The following is a 25249-nucleotide window of genomic DNA, read 5'->3' on the forward strand; positions in this document are numbered from 1 at the left end:
GAGATTCGGGACAATTTGAGTAAAACAGAACCTGCTCATCTCTACTAGAAACCACATAAAAATTTTGGTTTGCTGGCTGAGTTTGAAAAATTACAGTTACGAGCTGATTGGCAGGTACTTTATCTCTCTCCAAGGCTTAGTACATAGAACCTAAAGTACAGAAGTTGCACATGGCAACCAGTCAGCTTAACTGTTATTTTAAAAGCTGTGCTAGAAAAATGACAGAAGTTGACTGGGTGATATGAGTAACTTCACTTTATCTCTCTCCAAGATTTGATAAAACTCACCCTTAGTGTTGCATTATAGACCACAGCTAATAATGTAAACTATTAGATCGATTAGTTGATGTATCAAGCAGTTAAAACAGTGAAGTTGCCCATAGCAACCAATCAGCTTCTCCACTGATCACGCTTTTCACTGCTTGATACATCAAATTACATATCACAGACACTTCCTTGACTGCCTCTCAATCCCATATCACTGAAACTTCACTAACTGCCTCTCAACCCCCATTTCACAGACACGTCCCTAACTGCCTCTCAAACCCATATCACTGAAACTTCCCTAACTGCCTCCCAACCCCCATATCACCCACACTTCCCTAACTGCCTCTTAAACCCATATCACCGAAACTTCCCTAACTGCCTCCCAACCCCCATATCACCAACACTTCCCTAACTGTTTCCCAACCCCCATATCACTCACACTTCCCTACCCACCTCTCAACCCCCATATCACCGGCACTTCCCTAACTGCCTCTCAATACCATATCACCAAAATTTCCCTAACTGCCTCCCAACCCCCATATCACCGAAACTTCCCTAACTGCCTCCCAACCCACATATCACCGAAACTTCCCTAACTGCCTCCCAATCCCCATATCACCGAAACTTCCCTAACTGCCTCCCAACCCCCATATCACCAACACTTCCCTAACTGTTTCCCAACCCCCATATCACCCACACTTCCCTACCCACCTCTCAACCCCCATATCACCGGCACTTCCCTAACTGCCTCCCAACCCCCATATCACCGAAACTTCCCTAACTGCCTCCCAACCCCCATATCACCAACACTTCCCTAACTGTTTCCCAACCCCCATATCACTCACACTTCCCTACCCACCTCTCAACCCCCATATCACCGGCACTTCCCTAACTGCCTCTCAATCCCATATCACCAAAACTTCCCTAACTGCCTCCCAACCCCCATATCACCGAAACTTCCCTAACTGCCTCCCAACCCCCATATCACCGAAACTTCCCTAACTGCCTCCCAACCCCCATATCACCGACACTTCCCTAACTGCCTCCCAACCCCCATATCACCGACACCTCCCTGTTTCCCAACCCCCATATCACCGACACTTTCCTAACTGCCTCCCAACCCCCATATCACCGACACTTCCCTAACTGCCTCCCAACCCCCATATCACCGACACTTTCCTAACTGCCTCCCAACCCCCATATCACCGGCACTTCCCTGTTTCCCAACCCCCATATCACTGGCACTTTCCTAGCTGCCTTCCAACCCCCATATCATCGACACTTCCCTAACTACCTCTCAACCCCCATATCACCGACACTTCCCTAACTGCCTCACAATCCCATATCACCGACACTTCCCTAGCTCCCTCCATGTTTCTTTGCCATGTCCATAACAGTCACACAGCAAAATGATAGAAAATAACATACACTGACATCAATCACATTCAGGGGGTTCCAAATCTATATTCTTATTTTCTCTTTGCATTTATTCAATCTATATACATAGGGATGAATGAGAAAGTCCTGTTATAGGACTGTATCTAGTTTCTATGATGGTAAGAGTTAATGGCATCTGTACTCAACAGTGAACACACTGCAAGTTAAATGTCTTTGCTTTCCCATAATGCCTTTATCTACTCCCAGAGCTCCCTAGTCAGTCTTATACCACTATACTATAGCTTGGGAGCATGACTTGGTGGTTCCCTATGACATCATTGGGAACATGACTAGATCCATAACGATCTCAAAATATAACAGTAGATATCTAGATCTATTTGTATTTTAGACAAACATAGAACTTAAAAATAGGTTTAGCATATACTTTGCCCTCTGCTAGCGACAATTAGGCAAAGAACATTTGAGGTTACAATCCCGGTAAAAAGTGGCAGCGCGAGTAGCTTGTTGCTGCAAATGTACTCATTCCTGAGAGTTCAATGACTTTCTGAAGTTGCATAAAGTATCCTCATTATCTAAAAGTCAGTGCAGACATTGGATAGAGTATAGGTGACTGGTGTGATGGTTCCAGCTGACGGATCTGTGGACTACATGTCCTAATAGAAAGTCCTGTACAGATAGCAATAGCTGCTATTGCACTGGGCTTGAGCTTGTATATCAAGGAGTAACAGCATATTTTCTTCATTAATTTAATACCAGTTTTCATCAACATAAAATAGCCCCGGATATGCCAGTCTACTGTAATACAAACACAATATACACGTAATAAATTATTAGCATACCATAGGCACTGCATCGTTACTCGGAGATGGACACTGGTTCTCAAATACATCATCTTTCATTTCAATTGATGAGTCCTGCACAGCCTGTGCACAATCTGCTCTTATATGTTTCTCATGTCCTCTCTCTTCCTCGTCACTTGACAGCACAACTAGATTATAAAAATTAAAAATCTTTGATGTTTAAATGACTTTCATCTGGGAAATAAATAACTACACTAGGCAGTCGGTGTTCTTTGTGGCACTCTCTCGGCATATCAGGGTTTATTCAGATGTGGAAGCAAAGCAAAAAAGCTATTTTTTGTTCCAGATACAAAGTTACATTGTTTTTCTGCCTTGCTTCCAAATTTGAATCAGGCCCATCATAAAAAAGACATGTAAAGACTAAACAGTTCCTATCTGGCCCAGTGATCAGTACTCCCAATGGATAACTCAAATATCAATGTGAATGTGCAAATGTAATTTTATTGAAATTTATACAATTAGTTGGATTAAATGTTGTGTGTGTGTGTGTGTATATAAATATCTATATCTATCTATATACACACACACACACATAGAGAGAGAGAGATCATTCTGGGGGGGGGGTTTCCGTAAAATAAAACAAAGAACAGTTGGATAGTAAACATTAGAGAACACCACAATCTGTAGGTTTATGGTAAGGGAATAAATAATATGATCGCTAAAGTATGTATTTTTTTCCCCCTGTAAGGTGCTGTTAGTGCTGGGACTTGTAGTACGGTGGCGAGGACATACAACATATAACATGCAGTGGGGCAAAAAAGTATTTGGACAGCCAACGATTGTGCAAGTTGACCCACTTAAAAAGATGAGAGAAGTCTGTAATTTCCATCACAGGTACACTTCAACTGTGAGAGACAGAATCTGGAAAAAAAACCTAGGAAATCACATTGTATGATTTTTAAACTATTAATTTGTATATTCTTGCGGGAAATAAATATTTGGACAATCAAAAAGTTTAACTCAATACTTTGTAATATAACCTCGGTTGGCAATTACAGAGGTCAAACTCAAACTGTAGTTCTTGACCAGGTTTGCACACACTGTAGCAGGTATTTTGGCCCACTCTTCCATGCAGATCTTCTCTAGATTTGTCATGTTTTGGGGCTGTCGCCGGGCAACACTGAGTTTCAACTCCCTCCACAGATTTTCTATTGGGATGAGGTCTGGAGACTGGCTAGGCCACTCCAGGACCTTGAAATGCTTCTTACGGAGCCACTCCTTAGGTGTGTTTGGGGTCATTGTCATGCTGGAAGCACCCAGCCACGTTCCATCTTCAATGCTCTTACTGAGGGAAGTAGGTTTTTGCCCAAAATCTCACGATACATGGCCCCATTCATCCTCTCCTTAATACGGATCGGTCGTCCTGTCCCCTTTGCAGAAAGCAGCCCCAAAAGCATGATGTTTCCACCCCCATGCTTCACAGTGGGTATGGTGTTCTTGGGATGCCATTCATCATTCTTCTCCCTCCAAACACGACGAGTGGAGTTTATAGCAAAAAGTTCGATTTTCTCATCTGACCACATTACATTCTCCCAATCCTCCTCTTGAACATCCAGATGGTCACTGGCAAACTTTAGACGGGCCTGGACATGTGCTGGTTTAAGCAGGGGGACCTTTCGGGCGCTGCAGGATTTCAATCCATGACGATGTAGTGTGTTACTAATGGTAACCTTTGTGACGGTTGTCCCAGCTCTCTTGAGGTCATTGACCAGGTCCCCCCGATCAGTTCTGGGCTGATTCCTCACCATTCTCAAGATCATTGATACCCCACGAGGTGAGATCATGCATGGAGCTGCAGGTCAAGGGAGATTGTCAGTGATCTTGGATTTCTTCCATTTTTTAACAATTGCGCCAACAGTTGATCTCTTTTCACCAAGCTGCTTGCCTATTGTCGAGTAGCTCATCCCAGCCTTGTGCAGCTCTACAATTTTGTCCCTGGTGTCCTTAGACAGCTCTCTGGTCTTGGCCATGGTGAAGAGGTAGCAGTCTGACTGTTTGAGGGTGTGGACAGGTGTCTTTTATACAGATAACCAGTTCAAACAGGTGCCATTAATACAGGTAACGAGTGGAGGATAGAAGAGCTTCTTAAAGAAATAACAGGTCTGTGAGAGACAGAAATCTTGCTGCTTGGGTGGTGTCCAAATATTTATCTTCCACAAGAATATACGAGTAAATTGTTTAAAAATCATACAATGTGATTTCCGCTAAGTCACCCTGCACCTGGAGGTCGGAGCTGCGGAATCGAGGGGGTCCTGCGCTGCCCCCTGCGGATTGTGGCCTACCTCCATTACAGAAGCCGGGGGCCTCGATTTTGGACTGTGGCCGCCGAGGACGTCTGTCTGCTGGGCTCGGTGCCGTCTGCTTCGCGGACCCCCTCCTCCATCTAGGCACCGCTGGATCCCTCGCCCAGCGGACCTTAATCCCCGCAGAAGACGGAGGCTGCGTGGCCTGCTTGAGGTAACGGCCGGGACAAGTGTGACCGGCGGGCGGCGGCCATCTTGCAGTTGGCGCCGCCCGGATACCTGGCCCTGCCTCGCTGACACCTTGGTCCCCCTGGACACCAGCTCCCATCTAACAGACCCCCGCTTGACAGACTCCCCCTTGCTGGCGGCGGCTGAAGGCCGGGAGACCTCCGGAGAGAGCTGGTCTTACTGGAAGGCGGCGACCATCTTGTGGATGGCACTGCACTCGCCCTGCTCCACGGCTGAGAACTGGCTGAAGCACAGCTGTGCCTGGTTTACTTCCACGCTGATGTCCGGCTAGCCACCTTGATTCTGGGGGGTGCGTGCCGGTGCCGGCCCTGACGGGATGCTGCTCTAATCACACAACACTAGTCAAGATGCTCTATTGATGTAACTTGGGTGCCTCATGGTGAGAGGTAAGAGAGGATCGCAAGGGAGAGGGAGAAAGTCGCAAAAGGTCACGCAGACACGTGCAATGGATACTCCGACTTCTGTTGGTATGAGGCAATTTCTCCTTCCTCAAGGCTCCGCTCCCACGGAAGATATTTCTTTGCCTTCGACCCCACGTCTTTCGCCTGCCTCGGACTCTGCTTCTCAAGCGGGGACCCAAGCGGCAGACTTGCACACTCCAACAGATCCGGGAAGCCTCTCGCAGATTTTTAACTTTCTTCAGGCCTTGCCAACTAAACAGGACTTTGAGCTTTTGGAGAGTAGGGTCAGAGAAACTGTCGGATCGGAAATTTCCGCTGTTCAGTCCGAGATCTCTCATATCGGATCCCGATATGGAGGGCCTCTCTTCGGACACAGCAGCGGCACACAACGCCCTCAGGGCCACAGTTATTAGGCAGGCGTCTAGCCTTCAACAGCTTCAGGACCGCATAGATGATTTGGATAACCGTGGAAGGAGAAATAATTTCAGGGTTCGGGGAGTCTCAGAGGACGTTTCAACTAACTCCCTTATTGACTTTCTAACAACGGTTTTCAATGAACTCTTGGGCCGGGATCCTGCTTCAATAATTGAGTTCGATAGAGCCCATCGGGCCCTGAGACCCAGAGGCGCACCATCTGACCGCCCTCGCGACATCATCTGCCGCTTACATTACTATACAGAAAAGGAGGAGATCCTTCGCAAGACGCGTCGGATGGATGTGATAGAGACTGCTTCTCATAGAATTCAGATCTTCCAGGACCTATCGTGGACGACCCTTCAAAAGCGCAGAGCTCTACAACCACTCACTGCGGAGCTCCGGAAGTTGGGAATTAAATATAGATGGGGCTTTCCTTTTGGTCTACAGGTCTCGCACAATGGGAAGCTGTGCTCTCTCAAAGACCCCTCTGATTTACCCCTTTTCTGTCGAGAGCTTGGATTGCCTCTGGTCACTCTCCCGGACTGGCAGGAACCCCTGACCAGTAGTGTTCCACCGGAACTCTCTCACCCTGACAATGACTGGCACCTTGTCCACCGTAACCCGAAACCCCCTAGGGAGCAGCGCTCCCTTCACGCAGTCGGCGAAGAAATGAGGGTCTTTTCATGGTTTGGGTCAATTACTTTAGCAATTTCGAATGACTTATTTAGTTTAAAAGGTTTACTGTCGAATCAAGGGATTTCCTTGCTGCAAGGCGCATACTCCCTTTGGAGATGTGCTCGAGGCATCGAGATCGTACTTGACTAGACGAGCATTTACCCGACCTGATTGAGTTGGTGGTTGTTTCATGCTATATGATGTTTTTCTAAGATGCTTTATAGTTGTGTGATCGAACTGTTAGTTACATTTCTGACTGTTATATCACTGTTCCTGTTGGGGCAGGGGCCGGCACCGACCCCCAGTTCGCCCCTGCACCGCCCGAGTATTCTTGGTCTCCGATGCGACTACCGCGTCCGAGCTCCCGAGAGGCGGTAGTGTGTTCTCCTTCTATGTTCCTAGTTTAAATTGCCGATTTTTGACTGAGTTAGGTTCTTTGAACTAATTTCCTAATGTATTCTTTGCTACTGTTTGTTTCTTTCTTTCTCTCTTTACTTTTACCTCCCCCAATGTGTGGTCCTCTGTTTTGAGAGTTGTTCTGCCCTCCTAGTCGGACTCCGCATTGTCCTCTGTTCTCTAGATGATGGCGGTTGACCTCAAAGCGACAACTATAAAATTGGTTTCCCTCAATGTGAAGGGCCTTAACGTCCCGGAGAAACGCTCGAGGGTGCTTAGGGACCTTTTTGCATTCAGAGCTGATGTTGCTTTTTTACAGGAAACGCACTTCAAAGTGGGAGTATCCCCGGTTCTCAAAGATCGTAATTACCCACACTCCTTTTATAACACTAACAGCAAAGGTAATCTTTGGGTGTTGCTATTTTGCTGTCCAAACGCTTACCTTTTCAAGAAATGACGTCTATATCTCTAGAGGAGGGCAGAACACTCTTGGTAAAATGCAAACTGTTTGATCAGCTATATACGTTTATTAATTTATACGTCCCCAATCAATCACAACCTAGTTTCCTTGTGACGGCTCTCAATCGTATTGCCCCTTTGGTTGAAGGTATCCCAGTTATTGGAGGTGATCTTAATTGGACTCTCCAGCCAGAGGTGGACATCTCTGGGACACCGGCTAGGCCCTCCCTAGCATCGCACCGTAGAGTGTGTCGCTCTCTCCACGACCACCAGCTGGTTGACACCTGGAGGCTCCAGCACCCCGGGGACAGGGACTACACGTTCTATTCCAGGCCGCACGACACCTACTCCAGGTTAGACTATTTTCTCTTGCCCCACAGATTTCTGCATCTAGTTAGGGAAACTGGTATTGGATTAATTACCTGGTCGGATCATGCTCCTATCTCCCTGACTCTGGAGACGTCCTATCCACACTCCAAACAATGTACTTGGCGGTTAAACGAACAAATTTTAATGGACACGAGGTTCCAACCCCAGCTACTCGAGACAATGGAGAATTATTTTATAACGAATGAGACGCTAGATGTCTCCCGAGTCACGGTGTGGGAAGCTCACAAGTGTGTTCTGCGGGGGAAGCTTATCCAGCTAGGTTCAATGCTGAAAAAAGAAAGGCTGGGGGAAAAAACTGCTTTACTTCAGCGGCTGAGGGACTTAGAGACAATACACAAGGCGGGCCCATCTTCACCGGTGCTGACTGCTCTGACCAAGACGAGAGCAGCTCTCAATACCTTGTTGTTTGCGGACATCAAGAGGGATTATAGGCTTTGTAGAAATCGCTTTTTTCAATGGGGTAACAAACCGGGGAAGCTTCTGGCTAGGGCGCTCCGCGCGCAGAGGGCCACTCTGTTTATCCAGTCGATACAGAATGCGGCGGGGACCCGCCGCACCCTCACAAAGGACATTGCTGAGGCATTCCACTCTTATTATTCCAAATTATATAATCTTCAGGAATCTAGAACCCCAGGGTCATTATCGACAACCCGGGATTTGGTGGAGAGATACCTCTGTGATGCGGGGCTCCCTAGAATATCGGACGGCGATGGCGCCTGGCTAGACTCCCCGTTCTCTCTCCCGGAATTGGAACAAGCTCTTAAGGAGGCTCCTTCTGGGAAGAGTCCGGGTCCCGAAGGCTATACCATCTCTTATTATAAGCTTTTTAAAGACTCTTTTGCCTAAGATGCTTATGACGTTCAATGAGGTTTCCGACAATCGCGGTTTTTCCCCTCAATCACTAGAGGCCTTCATCACGGTTATACCAAAAGAAGGGAAAGACCCGGCTCAATGTGCCAGTTACCGCCCGATATCACTCCTTAACACAGACATCAAGCTGTTTGCTAAACTTATAGCAAACAGATTGAAGCTACTACTCCCCAATATTGTGCATTCAGACAAAGTGGGTTTCATACCTGGGAGGGAAGCTCGTGACAATACGACCAAAATCATCGATTTGATGCATTTAGCTTCGCATAGCCATGACCCAATAGTGGTGGGTGCTCTCTACTGATGCAGAGAAGGCCTTCGATAGAGTTGACTGGATATTTATGGAGGGGGTCCTGCGACACTTGGGGTTGGGGCCTGTAAGCTTGGGCCGCATTCTGGCACTATATAATTTTCCAACCGCAAGGATCAAAATTAATGGGGACCTGTCCCGCCCAGTTCTGATTAGGAACGGTACTAGACAAAGGTGTCCTCTTTCGCCCCTAATCTTCGTCCTTTGTATGGAAGCCTTGGCAGGATCTATTAGGCTAAATCCGAACATTTCGGGACTCACGGTGGGGGGCAGAGAATAAAAACTCGCGCTGTTCGCAGATGACCTGCTAGCTGTTATATCAAACCCGGTGGTATCTGTTCCTAACCTGATGTCCGAATTAGATAGATATGGCTCCCTGTCAAATTTTAAGATCAACCTCTCTAAGTCAGTGGCAGTGACTGTATCTGTGCCCTCCCGAGCTCTTGACGGCCTTAAACAATCTTTCCCCTTCCATTGGCACCCCTCTAGCTTTAAATACCTGGGGGTCACTTTACATAAAGATTTATCACGCCTTTTTGATGAAAATTTTAAAAAATTACTCGCCTCACTTCGCTCCGAGTTCCGGGACTGGGGTAACAGGAGACTATCCTGGTTGGAGAGGCTCAGTGTTATTAAAATGAACGTTTTGCCGAGAGTTCTCTATCTCCTCCAGGCGCTCCCAGTTTCCATTCCCAAAACTTGGTTCAGAGATCTACACAATTTAGTTAGGGATTTTGTTTGGGAAGGCAAAAGGCCTCGTTTTCAACATGCCATACTTTTTCGCCCTAAACATAAGGGCGGTCTTCAGCAACCGCATTTTACACTGTATTATGATGCTATTGTTCTCCATAGAATTTTGGAATGGTCACGCCCACATGACACAAAACAATGGGTCCATATCGAGGGAACAGTGTTACCTGCCCCCATTGCTTACTACCCTTGGCGCTCAAAGATACCACATATAGACCATCCTACCATTGGCCCCACACTTTCACGCTGGAATAGACTTAGGGCTCTCCCGTATATTTCCTCCAAATACTCTCCTCTGACCCCACTGTTCTATAACCCAGATTTCCCGCCGGCAGTCTCAGGACGGGGGTTTGATTCCTGGAAACTAGTGGGGGTGACGCGTGCTGGCCAGCTGGTGGAGCGTGGAGAGATAATCCCCTTCCCTTCGATGCAATTAAAGTTGAATCTCCGGCCTTTGGAGATACCTTCAACTGAAACACTTTGCCCTGGGGAGTAATGTCCGCCCAAGCCTGACTAGACCATTAACGATTTTTGAGAATTTGTGCTCAGACCCATCTCGCCTGTTGCACTTCCTCTCACAATGTTATAGATTTCTGATTGTGAACAAATTTCCAGATCTCCCTAAGTATACCAGGGACTGGGGTCATGACATACAGATAGATTTATCAGAGGAAGACTGGGAGAAAAGTTTCCAAACCACCTTTGTAAGTTCCTCAAGTTATTCAGTCCTTGAAACACATTTCAAAGTTCTATCTCGGTGGTACAGGTGCCCCCTAACACTGGCTAAAATGTTTCCTGATGTACCAGACACGTGCTGGAGATGTAACAATGAAACGGGCTCCCCGATGCATGTCTGGTGGGACTGCTCCATACTTCGTCCCTTTTGGGAGAAAGTCATTGTTATCTCAAAATTGATAGTGGGTTCGGAGGTTCCCTCTGAGCCTGCCTTATGGCTTCTCAACTGTGTTATATGGCCCCTGACGACCTACAAAAACTCTTTACTAAAGTTTCTCAATAGCGCAGCCAAAGCGGTTATTCCGGTTCGCTGGCGATCTATTGAACCTCCTACTATGAGGGAATGGGTTGCCAGAGTGGACTGGTATATGTCTATAGAAGAATTGCAGGTGACACCGGAGACTCATCGGAGATTCACGACTATTTGGTACCCTTGGTTGGAATTTAAGTCCTCACAAGCATACCCGACATTAGTGCTCTAATTTGGGCCCTTCACAATGGCCTCTATTTCCGATTTCTAACTGCCTTATTGTTATTTGGAGCTAGGTGTTGATATTTAAGCTCCTTGATCCGACCGGACCTGGGAAAGTCCACACTGTCTTTACCCTCCCTTCCCTTTCTCTGATTCTCTTTCTTCCACCCTGTTCTCTTTTCTGTCCCTTCTTTTTTTCTTTGTATGTTTTAGTGTTAAGAAATGCTTTGCTTAGACAGTTTATTTAGAGAGGCCTGGTTCGATTTAGGTTGTGAGATATTTTCCTGGACACTGAGTTTATTTATAAATGGCCATAACGACTATGCTTAACTGTCACTGCTTTTACCTATTGGATTGTATTTTCCTACATTACCAGTTAACCAATGTACGCTGTCTTCTTTATTCTATTATTCTTTTATAAATCAATAAACATTTATTGGGGAAAAAAAAAGTAGGGAGTTAAAAAATAAGAAGAAGAAGAAGAAGAAGAAAAGAAAAATAATTTAAAAAAAATAGGATTTTAATTACTTACCAGTAAATCCTTTTCTCGTAGTCCATAAGTGATATTGGGGAGACTTAGTACGATGGGGTATAAACCAGTGACGTGCGGTGAGGTCAGGGGCTGGGGAGGCACTGCAACTACTAGCCCAGTGCTATGCCCCGCACCCCTGGTGGCGGTGGGTGCGGGGTTCATTGTATGCTCTGTTCTTTACAGGTGGCCTACAGGTCCCAGCAAGCCTGCCCCAGCATGCTGGCACTTGGAGAACCACAAGTGCCAGCATGCCCGGACATAAATGGCCTGCTGGCACCTGCAGTCCACCTGTAAAGAATAGTAATATTGTTCTTTACAGGTGACCTACAGGTCCCAGCAAGCCTGCCCCAGCAAGCTGGCACTTGGAGAACCACAAGTGCCAGCATGCCCGGACATAAAGGGCCCGCTGGCACCCGTAGTCCACCTGTAAAGAAAATATTTTAAAAAAAAACACAACATATACTTTAAAAAAAAACTTTATTAAACAGGGTCTTCACCTGGGGGCGGCGGCCTTTAAGCTCTTTTGCGTGGCCGCCGTCTTCCCAGGGCTTCTGGCGTCTTCACCTGGGGGGGCGCCACCTCCCCAGGGCTTCTGGCGTCTTCCTCCGGCGTCTTCACCTGGGAGGCGGCGGCCTGTAAGCTCTTTTGCATGGCCGCCGCCTTCCCAGGACTTCCAGCATCTCCACCTGGTGGGCGGCGGCTGCTAAGCTCTTTTGCATAGCCGCCGCCCATCCAGGACTTCCGGCGTCTTCGGTCTTCAGGAGCTCTTCTCAGCTCCTCCTCCGCCGTCGGACTGACAGCCGCTGCCTCGCGCTGACTTATATAAGTCAGCGGAGGGGGCGGGGCAATGACGCGGCGAGCCATGATTGGCTCGCGGCGACCATCTTGAATTTCAAAAATGACGCTGAGGCGCCATTTTTGAAATGGGTACCGCTTCCGCTGCCAAACTCTGCTGAACTGTATGTAACGCCGGGTCCCGCCGCCGCTACCATCGTCCGCATCACCGCCGCCAGCACCTCCGGCGCCCGGCCCGCCGCATCCCGCACCTCCGCCGCCCGCATCTCCGCCGCCACCGAGGCCCACACAGTGATTGACAGCGGATCCAGTGACGGATCCGCTGGCCAATCACTGTGGCCTCACTGACAGGGGACGTGCTTTCATAGGTTGAAAGCACGTCCCTGTAGGAAAGCGGCACCTCTAATGGTGCCGCTTTCCCATACAATTTCAATGGGCTTTTCCTGCCCATTGTTAGGCCTCACCCGCACCCGCCCCCATATCTTTTAACAATAGGTGCGGGAGGCACCACGATCGGTGCCTCCCAAACTGCTTTAATGATGAGTAAAATAATAAAGAAGATACTTATGTGTCATAAGTATCTTCTTTGTATTATTTTACTCATTAATGACAGGGGAGGCACTGCCTCCCCTGCCTCCCCTGACTGCACGTCCCTGGTATAAACAGGGTCCAAAGGAGCCGATGCACTTTAAATTTCTTGATTGGGTGTGCCCTCTATGCCCCCTCCCACAGGCAGTTATAGGTAAAACATTGCCCGAAAGAGAAAGGACATATATGAGAAGGAACATAACAATGAGTGGTGAGATTTATACACCAGCACACCACTAACATACAACAACCAGCAACAGTCGGTAACAACAACAGCAACAGCTGAACAGGTAACCATATAAAAGAGAACCTGCAGAAAAGTCAACACACTGAGGCAGGCGCCCAATATCCCTTATGGACTACGAGAAAAGGATTTACCGGTAGGTAATTAAAATCCTATTTTCTCTAGCATCCATAAGGGATATTGGGGAGACTTAGGGGTATATTCAATTGCGGTCGAATTGACGAAATTGTCGAAAAACGGGTCATTTTCGACACAAAAAACCTGTCGAATTTGATTTGACAATTCAATACAGTACTTTTCGACAAAAAACCTGCCGTTTCATTTTCGACTTTTTGCAATTCGACATGTCTGCAATGTTAAAAATGCGGCTTTTCGACAAAAGTATATTCAATTGAAGAATGTCGATTCGACAACAGTGCTTTTCGACAGTCATTTCGTCAATTTCATTCCGCCTCATTTTTCTGTCGTGATCTAATAAAAAAATTTCAAAACATGTATTTTTTGGTGCTTTTTTGATTGCTAATAGCATGTCTATTTATATTTGAAGGGATTATCTACTTGGTTTGTCTATTTATGAGCCACAAGTATTATTTAATCGATTTTTTAAAAGAATATATATTTTGTTACTGACTACAATAATATGGAGAGATCAGTGCATGTTTTTAATGGAAGGGGTGTTGAAAGTGTAAAAAATCCTGAAAAAAATTGCGCATAACCAGCCTCGGGCTCTTTGAGCCGGTCCTGGTTGTAAAAATACGGGGAAAAAATTGACAGAGGTTCCCCCATATTTTAACAACCAGCACCGGGCTCTGCGCCTGGTGCAAAAAATACGGGGGACAAAAGACGTAGGGGTCCCCCATATTTTTAACACCAGCACCGGACTCCACTAGTCAGAGAGATAATGCCACAGCCGGGGGACACTTTTATATTGGTCCCTAGCCCGGTGCTGGTTGTTTAAATATGGGGGAACCACAGTCAATTTTTTCCCCGTATTTTTACAACCAGGACCGGCTTAAAGAGCCCGAGGCTGGTTATGCTTAGGAGGGGGGGACCCCACGCAATTTTTTTCAGGATTTATTGAACACTTTTGTGACGTCCATGAAGTCGAATCCAGGCCGCCCACTATTCGTCAATTGGTCCGTTTTTCGACAGGGGGACTGTCGAATCCGTTATTTATTGAATATGTCGAATTCGGGTCCCGGCTGGGGGGTTTCGCCTGTCGAATTGTGTCGAATTCAAAAACTGTCGAATTCACGCCGGAATTCGACCGCAATTGAATATACCCCTTAGAGGGTCATTCCAAGTTGATCGCTAGCTGCCGTTGTTCGCAGTGCAGTGATCAGGCTAAAAATCTGCATTTCTGCGCATGCGTATGCTCCGCAATGCGCACGCACAATGTACGGGTACAAAGCCTGTTGTGGTTGTGCACAGGTTCTAGCGAAGTTTTCAGTCGCACTGGCGGCCGCAAGAAGATTGACAGGAAGGGGGCGTTTCTGCGTGTCAACTGACCGTTTTCAGGGAGTGTTTGCAAAAACGCAGGCGTGGTTGGGTGTTCGCTGGGCGGGTGTATGACGTCAAATCCGGACACGAATAGGCTAAAGTGATTGCAAGCGCTGAGTAGGTTCAGAGCTACTCAAACTGCACAAACTGTTTTTGCAGAGCTCGCTTGCACATGCGTTCGCACTTCTGCTAAGCTAAAATACACTCACCAGTGGGCGGTGGCATAGCGTTTGCACAGCTGCTAAAACTAGCTAGCGAGCGATCAAGTCGGAATGACCCCTTTAGTACGATGGGGACGTCCCAAAGCTTCCAGAACGGACCGCCTGCCCAAACTGGGTATCGTCTTTGGCCAGGGTATCAAATGTGTAGAACTTAACAAGTGTTCTTCCCTGACCAGGTAGCCGCTCGGCATAGTTGCAAGGCAGAAACCCCACGGACAGCCGCCCAAGAAGAGCCCACCGATCTTGTAGAGTGGGCCTTCAGAGACCTAGGAACAGGTATGGCTGCCGACACATAGGCCTGTTGGATTGTAAGCCTAAGCCAACGAGCAATGGACAGCTTAGAAGCAGGGCAACCCTTTTTCTGCGCATCATAGAGCATGAACAAGGAATCAGTCTTTCTGATCCGAGCCGTACGCTTGACATAGATCTTCAAGGCTCGCATCCAATGCCTCCGGAGGAGCAGAAGTGCCAGAACTGGACAGAAGCACAATAGGCTGATTCAAGTGGAACGCAGAGACAACCTTCGGCAGGAACTGCTGCCTAGTCCTGAACTCCGCTCTGTCCTCGTAAAAGACCAAGTAGGGACTTTTACATGATAAGGTCCCCAATTCTGAGACACGTCTAGCAGAAGCCAGGGCCAGTAACATCACCGCCTTCCATGTGAGGTACTTGTCTTCTGCCGTATTCAGAGGTTCAAACCAGGAGGACTGCAGAAATTCCAACACTACATTCAAATCCCAGGGTGCTGTAGGCGGCACAAAATGAAGTTCTATGTGGAGCACCCCATGCAAGAAGGTCTGAACTTCTGGCAACACTGCCAATTTCTTCTGAAAGAAAATTGGGAGAGCTGAAATCTGGACCTTAACGGAACACAGAAGTAAGCCCTTATCCACACCAACCTGCAGGAAACGTAAGAAACATTCCAAGTGGAACTCTGCAGGCGGATACGTGCGTTCCTCGCACCAAGAGACATATCTTCTCCAGATATGATGATAGTGTTTTGACGTCACAGGTTTCCGGGCCTGAACCATGGTAGCAATAACCTTCTTGAAAAGGCCCTTGTGAGCTAGGATGTTCCGCTCTACCTCCATGCCGTCAAACGAAGTCACCTTAAATCCGGGTAGACGAACAGCCTTGTTGAAGATGATCTCTTCTCAGTAGTAGATGCCAAGGGACTTCGACGGACATATCAAGAAGATCCGCGTACCACGCCCTCCGAGGCCAATCCGGGGAAATCAGAATTACCTGGACTCCCTGATTTCTGATTCGATTGAGCACCCTTGGGAGCAACGGAATCGGAGGAAACAGGTAGACCAGCCTCGCCTGAGGGTCCCTGGTTCATGAGCAATACCAGTGAAGCTTCTTGTTGAGTCGAGAAGCCATCATGTCTATTTGTGGGCAGCCCCACCGGTTGATGATCTGCTAAAACACCTGATGGTGGAGCCCCCACTCCCCCGGGTGGAGATCGTGACGACTCAGGAAGTTCACTTCCCAGTTGTCTACTCCCAGAATGAAGATTTCTGACATTGCTCTTGCATTTCTTTCCACCCAGAGTATCTTTCACACCTCCCGCATGCAGGCTCTGCTTTTTGTCCCTCCTTGACGATTGATGTATGCCACTGCTGTGGCGTTGTCCGACCGTTCTTGGATCGTGATAATACAGCTGTCACAGATAATACGGCTGTCACCTCAGGCCAGAATTTCCCTCCTGTGGTGGCTGTAGTCCTCCAATCTCCTGGACGGCCGGAGTTTCAGGATTGGATCCTCCTCACGACGGATGCGAGTCTGAGAGGATGGGGAGCTTTCACCCAAGGGGCTCAGTTCCAGGGCAGGTGGTCAGCCCACGAAGCCCTCCTTGCGATCAACATTGTGCAGGGGAGAGGCCTGAAGCAGAGCATTGTAGATCGCCCGAAGAATGTTGATCGCAAGGAGGGCTTCGTGGGCTGACCACCTGCCCTGGAACTGAGCCCCTTGGGTGACAGCTCCCCATCCTCTCAGACTCGCATCCGTCGTGAGGAGGATCCAATCCTGAAACTCCGGCCGTCCAGGAGATTGGAGGACTGCAGCCACCACAGGAGGGAAATTCAGGCCTGAGGTGACAGCCGTATTATCTGGTGCATCTGTAGATGGGATCCGGACCACTTGCTCAGGAGATCCAATCAAAATGTTCTGGCATGGAACCTCCCATATTGTATCGCCTTGAATGAAGCAACCATCTACCCCAACAATCTTATGCAAAAGATGGATGGATACTCGAGCAGGTTGGCGCACCATGCGGACCATCTCCTGAAGTGTTCTCGTTTTGTCCTCCGGGAGAAACACTCCATGGGCCACAGTATCCAGTAACATCCCCAGGAACAGGAGCCGCTGAGCTGGCTCCAGGTAGAACTTCCGTAAATTGAGAATCTACCCATGGTGTGACAGAAGTTGGATAGTGCGGTTGATATGGAGCAAGAACAGCTCCCTGGATCTTGCTTTTATCAGGAGATCGTCCAGGTAAGGGACAACATTGACCCCCTGGACCCGGAACATCTCTGCCATTACATTTGTGAATACCCTCGGAGCTGTGGACAGGCCGAAGGGCAGTGCCTGGAACTGGTAGTGATGGTCCAGTAGGGCAAACCTCAGGTAAGCCTGATGAGGTGGCCAAATTGGAATATGAAGGTAGGCGTCCTTGATATCCAAGGAAACCATGAATTCCTGTTCTTCCAGGCCCGCAATCGCTGCTCGCAAGGATTCCATTTTGAACTTGAAAACCTTTAGGTAAGGGTTCAAGGACTTTAGATTCAAACTGGGTCTTACTGAACTGTCCGGCTTCGGTACCACACACAGGTTAGAGTAATAACCCTTTCCTTGTTGTGGTATTGGTACTGGAACAATGACGTAGGACTGAACCAACTTTTGGATGGCCTGTTGCAACGTAAGATGCGTATCCTCCAGAGTTGGTAAGCTTGATTTGAAAAATCGTTGGGGAGGAGCACTGTCGAACTCCAGCTTGTAGCACAGAGAAATGAGGTCCTTGACCCAGGTATCCTGGCAGGAAACCTCCCAGACGCAGCTGAAGTGATGCAGTCAAGCTCCCACCTCGAGATCCCCTCGGGGTCGGTGGGCACAGTCATGCTGAGGACTTAGTAGAAGCAGAACTGGTGCTCTGTTTTTGAGAACCGGTGTTTGCAGGTCTTCTTGTCTCACCTCTGGTGCCTCTAGCCGCATTGGAGGCACCTCTGGTCCTAGATCGAAATCCGTTAGACCGAAAGGACTGAACAGACGGCCCCGGGTAGGAACGCCTAGCCGGCGTGGCCCCAGAGGGGAAAAACATGGATTTTCCTGCAGTGACTTTGGAAATCCACGTATCCAACTCAACTCCAAAGAGCCATTCCCCAGAAAAAGGGAGAGATTCCACACTGCGCTTGGATTCTGTATCCGCTATCCACTTATGCAACCACAAGGCCCCGCGCACCAACACTGCCATGGCAGAAGTCCTAGCATTAATATTGCCATCTCCTTGAGCAAGTCACACAGGACGCGTGCAGTGTCCTGAATGTGCTTCAGGAGAGTCACCGTAGTGACCAGAGGCATATCCCCGGAGAGCCCCTCCTGAATTTGAGAAGCCCGCGTGTGAATGGCATGGGTCATCCAGCAACCCGCTATGACCGGCCTTTGCGATACACCCGCTGCTGTGTAGATAGACTTTAGTGTAGTCTCTATTTTTCTGTCCCCAGCATCCTTTATGGTAAAGGAGACCGGGGCAGGCAGCACCGCCTTTTTTGACAGTCGAGAGACTGAAACGTCAACTCCCGGGGGTTCTTCCCAGAATTTCCCACCTTCAGGAGCAAATGGGAAAGTGTGCAAAAATCTTTTTGATTTTTGGACCCCGTCTATACCCCATCGTACTAAGGCTCCCCAATATCCCTTATGGATGCTAGAGAAATTAAAGAGCAAAAGCAAAGGTTTACTGCATTTAAAAAAAAAAATTGCGGTGGGAGGTAGAGATTTATACGTCCATTACGTGCTCATCTGGGTTATTTTGGTAAGCTGACCCTATCTTACTCTAGAATCGCGCTGGCTGTGTTTGCTTGTACCGCTGCAGAGGTGCGGGTGAGCTCATGGATCTTGGAAGCTGCTACAGATCGGGCTCCGGACTCCTACACTGCCCGAGATACGCTTTCTTCAGATAAGCGGAGAGATCTCAAATTACAGATGTGGACAGATCAAGCCCCTTAGCGTCTGTCGTCACCAGTCAGCCACCGCCAAGATCCCGGAGCTCACCAACACCTCTACAGCGGTACAAGCAAACACCGCCAGCTGGATTCTAGGGTAAGATAGGGTCAGCTTACCGAAATAACCCAGAAGGGCACGTAATGGATGTATAAATCTCTACCTCCCACCACAAAAAAACATATTTTAAAAAGCTGTAAACATATGCCTTTGCGCTTTAATGTGTTTATTATTTTACTTTTTACTTTTCTTCTTATTATTATTTTTTTAACTCTTCTTTCACTCTGCTGCTTATTTATTCCTATTGAATTTTCCCATATATGTTATATGTTGTATGTCCTCCCCACCGTACTACAAGTCCCAGCACAAACAGCACTTTACAGAAAAAAAACCTTACATACTTTAGCGCTCATATTATTTATTTCCTAGCATTTTATTCACATTGAGCTGCTTACTACATTCTGAAGCAGCATACTACACAAATTCACAGGCTTATGGATAAACTTACTTGGCTCCACCACGATATTTTCTCTACTGGTACTTTTTTGGTGCATTTTTCTTTTGCTCAGCCTGTTGGTGTGGGATCTAGACAGGAAACTAGCTGCTGGCAGAGCTACTGAACAACCACCACGGAGAGATTTTTTATTTTGTTCATTAGTCTCATTCACGCAACCTCTTGAAGAGATTGTAGCGTCTGGTGAATCCAAAGGACCATCTGAGCTAGGTTCAGAGGAGGACGACAGCAGGTAGCTTGGAGGAGTTTGTACAGGAACTTTTGACGGTGAAATTAAGGTCTTCTTATTCTGGTATTCGGCTCTTTTGCAGCAGTAGGTCTGCTCACGGATATTTGGTGACCCAATGTTATTCTTTATAGGAGTTTTCTGGAAATTAAAATGAATAAAATAAGAAACCCCATCTACGTGAACATTCCTCTGTAAAGGAAAACAATCAGTGACAAGTAGCACATTACTGTGCAAATTCCTTGTACTGGGTATTAAATATTCATGATACACTACACATCTAGCACATAAAGTTTATGTCCCTTTGCAGAACACACGCTCTTACCTAGTGTTATATGACATTTCCACATTCAGGATGCTGACTGGCCATAGACGGAGAAACTATGGTTTTGACTACCTAGATCCTGGTCTTCTGCTGCCTCCACTCCATTCCTCCCATCACAACACTACCAATGTTACATGTAGCCCAATCCTCACTTACACAACCACACAGTTTGTATTTATTATCAGCAAAAACAGAACTAATTTGACAGATGGAATGTCTTTGTACACCAGTACAGACAGACAGCAAGTCACAGAATAAAGCAAGCATATTTACAATATCAACACTAAAACACTAGCTAAAAAGGTACTCTCAGTATTCAACATGCGTACAGCAGACGGGAAAAAACAATCACGCAATAGCCCCGTACGTGTCATCAATGTTCTATATCTTTTTTGAAATAGTAAATTATTAAAAAGCTTCTAAGATGGATGACTCAAGTCGGATAAATGTTCCAGGGTCTCTTTAAAACTCTCATTTCGAAGTGCTCACGAATGGTTGGCAGCCGCATGTTAATGACTCTACTAGCCGTACGTACCAGGTGCTCTGATGGGCTGTTTGGCGTGACTGCAGCAAAGATGTATGAGGACACATCTGTATCATTTTGCGTGAGTGAACTAGTGCATGAGTCAAAACACTGCTGTGTCTAAAATCACCGCGCAAGCATACACATTCTTATTATTGGTTTCTTTTTTATCTCAAATGAGAAATTAGATTTTTATTTTTTTTAAACAGTGAACTCTGCAACCTCAACAGTGTTTTTTATTTTTTATTTTAATAAAAATCAAATATTTTAAGCGCACAGGTTATATCCTCCAAGTTAGATTTCAAGATATCTTATAATAAATAAATAGCAGCAAATATAATCCTAGCAAGTTTACTTAGTATGGCATAGTGCTATATAGGAAAATTGCACACTGTCCAGTATTTAACGGTTTATGGAAAAAAAAATCTTGCAAATTGCTTAAATCTTAAAAGCAGACAAAAGACGACACACACATACCGGCTCCGATACTTTCACTGAATCAGGACTTCCCCGTTCGAGACTACTGCTTTTTCTTGGTCCCAAGTTAACGTCTTTATGTGAGGAAGTACTTGTATTGCTAACATCTCGGCACACTTTACTAAATGGTTTCTCTTGTGTTTGTTCTGCTGTATTAAAATAAAAATGTGAAACATTGAGGCAAACAAATGCAGTACTTAAACTTGGATTAAACGTAAATTCTGTTTACTTTTCTGGTTTCTTTATTACATTAAGTATTCCATTTTCTGAGGTCACTGAATGTAGTACAAATACTATGTTTATCCAGTTGCATGGACTGAAAAAAAACACTCAGGTTTTGGACTTGGAGAAAAGTAATTTTAGTAAATATACCCATCGACTGGACTGCACACCCTATTTTCAAACATAATAAAAGGTGCTACCATGCTGAGGCTTCTAGTACCATACAGAAGAAAGAAAAACGCCAATGTACACTCTAAAGCAGCAAGAACACAGTCAAAATAATTTTGATAAACTCTTACAATTAACATAGAGTGTAAGAGAAGTTTTTACCAAACATTTGGCCTTTGGTGTTTTATGCTAGGCATGTCCGTACGATTTGGACACATCCACATTGGGCAGTGTGTGCCTTGCCACGGCCGAGTGATAGACAGTTTCCCTGTTCTTTCACATGGGAACAAACGGGGAAATGTCTCCTCCACTTGGGCGCGTTGCACATATCATGGCTAATACACTGAGAGATCTCAGTGTATGTCAGTGATATCTGCAGTGGTAGATAAAATGCCTGTCGGTCCGACAAGCATTTTATCTGCTTGTGTATGCCCTGCATTAGTATTAGGGATGTTAAGGACACAAAGGTGGATGGGCCCACATATTTGGCCAAATTTGTACTAAGATCTTCACTTATACTCCATGTTAATTGTTAAGAGTTCATCAAAATTATTTTGACAGTATTCTTGGTGCTTAGAGTGTGCACCTGCATTTTTCCTTCTCTTGTAGGATACCAATACTGTCACATTAAGGCACAACAAAGGCATTGAGGTGTAATATCTCAGGAGCTGCGCACTCTGCGAAAATTCAGACGAGTCTGCCCATATTTTTAGACCGACAATCATTAAAAAAAAAAAAAAACAGGAATAATTGCCGCTTTAAATATACAACACAATTTCCACAGGTCACGCAGCTCACAGGCTATTACATAAGCCCCCTTGTCTACTATGGCTTGAACAAGCTTCCTTACTGTAAAACGAATGCCCAGATTTATCAAGCCTCGGACATTGATAATTTGCACAGTGATAAAGTACCAACCAATCAGCGCCTACTGTAAATTTTCAAACACAGCCTGTAATAGGACAGGTAGGAGCTGGTGGGTTGATACTTTATTACCATGCAATTTATCACTCTCTAGTGCTTGATAAATCTGGGCCTAATCTTACTAAAGCTGAGGAGAGGTAATTCCTGTCTTCCTCAGTCTCCAAAGTAGTTATCAATTTTCTTACAAACATTTTCGCAGTGTTTGCCCCTTAAATACAGATTGTCAAAAGTTGTTAACATCGTTATATGTCGTCATCACCCTCCCTTCCCCATATTACATGCTCTAAAAGCACTGTGATTTACACTTCTGCACAGAGGCCCTCATTCCAAGTTGTTCGCTCGCTAGCCGCTTTTAGCAGCATTGCACACGCTAGGCCGCCGCTCTCTGGGAGTGTATCTTAGCTTAGCAGAATAGCGAACAAAATATTAGCAGAACTGCTACTAAATAATTCCCTGCAGTTTCTGAGTAGCTCCAGACCTACTCCTAGACTGCAATCACCTCAGTCCATTTAGTTCCTGGTTTGACGTCACAAACACGCCCTGCGTTCGGCCATCCACTCCCCCGTTTCTCCAGCTACTCCTGCGTTTTTACCTGGCACGCCTGCGTTTTTTAGCACACTCCCTGAAAACGGCCAGTTTCCGCCCAGAAACACCCACTTCCTGTCAATCACACTACGATCACTCGAGCGATGAAAAAACGTTGCTCGACCTTGTGTAAATCTACAAAGTTTTGTGTGAAAGTACTTAGCGCATGCGCATTTTTGCCGTTTTTTCACTTGATCGCTGCACTGCGAAAATCGGCAGCGAGCGAACAACTCGGAATGACCACCATAGTCCGATGTGGTGAGGGGAGAAAGGTTTCACCAGCTCAGCCTTGCACTGCTGTTTATGAAGACCTGCTAACTATTGCAAGGTGACAAGTCTCCTGTAGAACAAAATGTAACATGCCGTGCTGTAGTTTGTATGACTTGCTATACAGGCAGAAAATCTTAATAATGACAAGCACTCTAGATGGGGGGGGGGGGGCATCTTACTTCTGAGGACATACCTTGCATAGTACATATAAGTAGAAAAAACAAAGACCTAATCAGGTGCTAATCTTGATATAAAATTATAGCTTGGTACAGGCTAGATTAAGCAATTTCCATTTCAGATTAATAAACAAAACACAGCCAATTTTCTGTATAAGAAATATAAAATAAGATTTTAAACCTACCGGTAAATCTATTTCTCCTAGTCCGTAGAGGACGCTGGGGACTCCGTAAGGACCATGGGGTATAGACGGGCTCCGCAGGAGATAGGGCACCTAAAAAGAACTTTGACTATGGGTGTGCACTGGCTCCTCCCTCTATGCCCCTCCTCCAGACCTCAGTTAGAGAACTGTGCCCAGAGGAGATGGACAATACAAGGCAGGATTTAGCAATCCAAGGGCAAGATTCATACCAGCCCACACCAATCATACCATGTAACCTGGAACATACATAACAGTATGAACAAACGACAGTAACGGTCCAAGACCGATGTCAACTGTAACATAACCCTTATGTAAGCAACAAATATATACAAGTCTTGCAGAGTTTCCGCACTGGGACGGGCGCCCAGCATCCTCTACGGACTAGGAGAAATAGATTTACCGGTAGGTTTAAAATCTTATTTTCTCTTACGTCCTAGAGGATGCTGGGGACTCCGTAAGGACCATGGGGTTTATACCAAAGCATCCAATCGGGCGGGAGAGTGCGTATGACTCTGCAGCACCGACTGAGCAAACGCTAGGTCCTCATCAGCCAGGGTATCAAACTTGTAGAATTTAGCAAAAGTGTTTGACCCCGACCAAGTCGCCGCTCGGCAAAGTTGTAATGCCGAGACGCCTCGGGCAGCCGCCCAAGAAGAGCACACCTTCCTAGTGGAATGGGCCTTAACCGAATTTGGTACCGGCAATCCAGCCGTAGAGTGAGCCTGCTGAATCGTATTACAGATCCAGCGAGCAATAGTCTGCTTCGAAGCAGGAGCGCCAATCTTATTGGCCGCATACAGGACAAACAGAGCCTCTGTTTTCCTAATTCTAGCCGTCCTGGCTACATAAATTTTTAAGGCCCTGACTACGTCCAGGGATCTGGAATCCTCCAGGTCACTTGTAGCCACAGGAACCACAATAGGTTGATTCATATGGAACGAAGAAACCACTTTAGGCAAAAATTGCGGACGTGTCCTCAATTCAGCTCGATCCACATGAAAAATCAAGTAGGGGCTCTTGTGTGACAAAGCCGCCAATTCTGACACTCGCCTTGCTGATGCGAAGGCCAACAACATGACCACCTTCCAGGTAAGAAATTTCAACTCAACCTTGTTAAGCGGTTCAAACCAGTGTGATTTTAGGAACTGCAACACCATGTTCAGGTCCCATGGTGCCACTGGAGGCTCAAAAGGGGGCTGGATGTGCAGCACTCCCTTTACAAACGTCTGGACTTCTGGAAGAGAAGCCAATTCCTTCTGAAAGAAAATCAAGAGGGCCGAAATCTGTACCTTAACAGAGCCTAATTTCAGGCCCATATCCACTCCTGTCTGTAGGAAGTGGAGAAGACGACCCAGATGAAAATCTTCCGTAGGTGCATTCTTGGTCTCACACCAAGACACATACTTTCGCCAGATACGGTGATAATGTTTTATAGACACCTCCTACCTAGCCTTTATTAAAGTAGGGATGACCTCTTCCGGAATCCCCTTTTTCGCTAGGATTCGGCGTTCAACCGCCATGCCGTCAAACGTAACCGCGGTAAGTCTTGAAATACACAGGGCCCCTGCTGCAACAGGTCTTCTTTCAGAGGAAGAGGCCAGGGATCTCCTGTGAGCATCTCTTGTAGATCCGAGTACCAGGCCCTTC

The 25249-nt window shown here is 46.6% G+C and overlaps 1 protein-coding gene across 6 annotated transcripts in view; it reads right to left on the bottom strand.

The window, feature by feature from the left end:
* SENP7 (SUMO specific peptidase 7) overlaps window positions 1–25249 on the bottom strand; it is a 183985-nt gene that overhangs the window by 111403 nt on the left and 47333 nt on the right. For 5 of the 6 annotated variants that reach the window (XM_063953579.1, XM_063953582.1, XM_063953583.1 and 2 more), the window contains 3 exons: window positions 21055–21203; window positions 19498–19870; window positions 2504–2652 (listed from right to left, as the gene is read on the bottom strand). In XM_063953579.1, coding sequence (XP_063809649.1) covers window positions 2504–2652; window positions 19498–19870; window positions 21055–21203 — 671 coding nt within the window. The remainder of the gene's footprint in view (window positions 1–2503; window positions 2653–19497; window positions 19871–21054; window positions 21204–25249) is intronic. The other variant, XM_063953581.1, reaches the window with a different exon arrangement.

Source organism: Pseudophryne corroboree, chromosome 2 (assembly GCF_028390025.1).
Source record: "Pseudophryne corroboree isolate aPseCor3 chromosome 2, aPseCor3.hap2, whole genome shotgun sequence".
NCBI lineage: Eukaryota > Metazoa > Chordata > Amphibia > Anura > Myobatrachidae > Pseudophryne > Pseudophryne corroboree.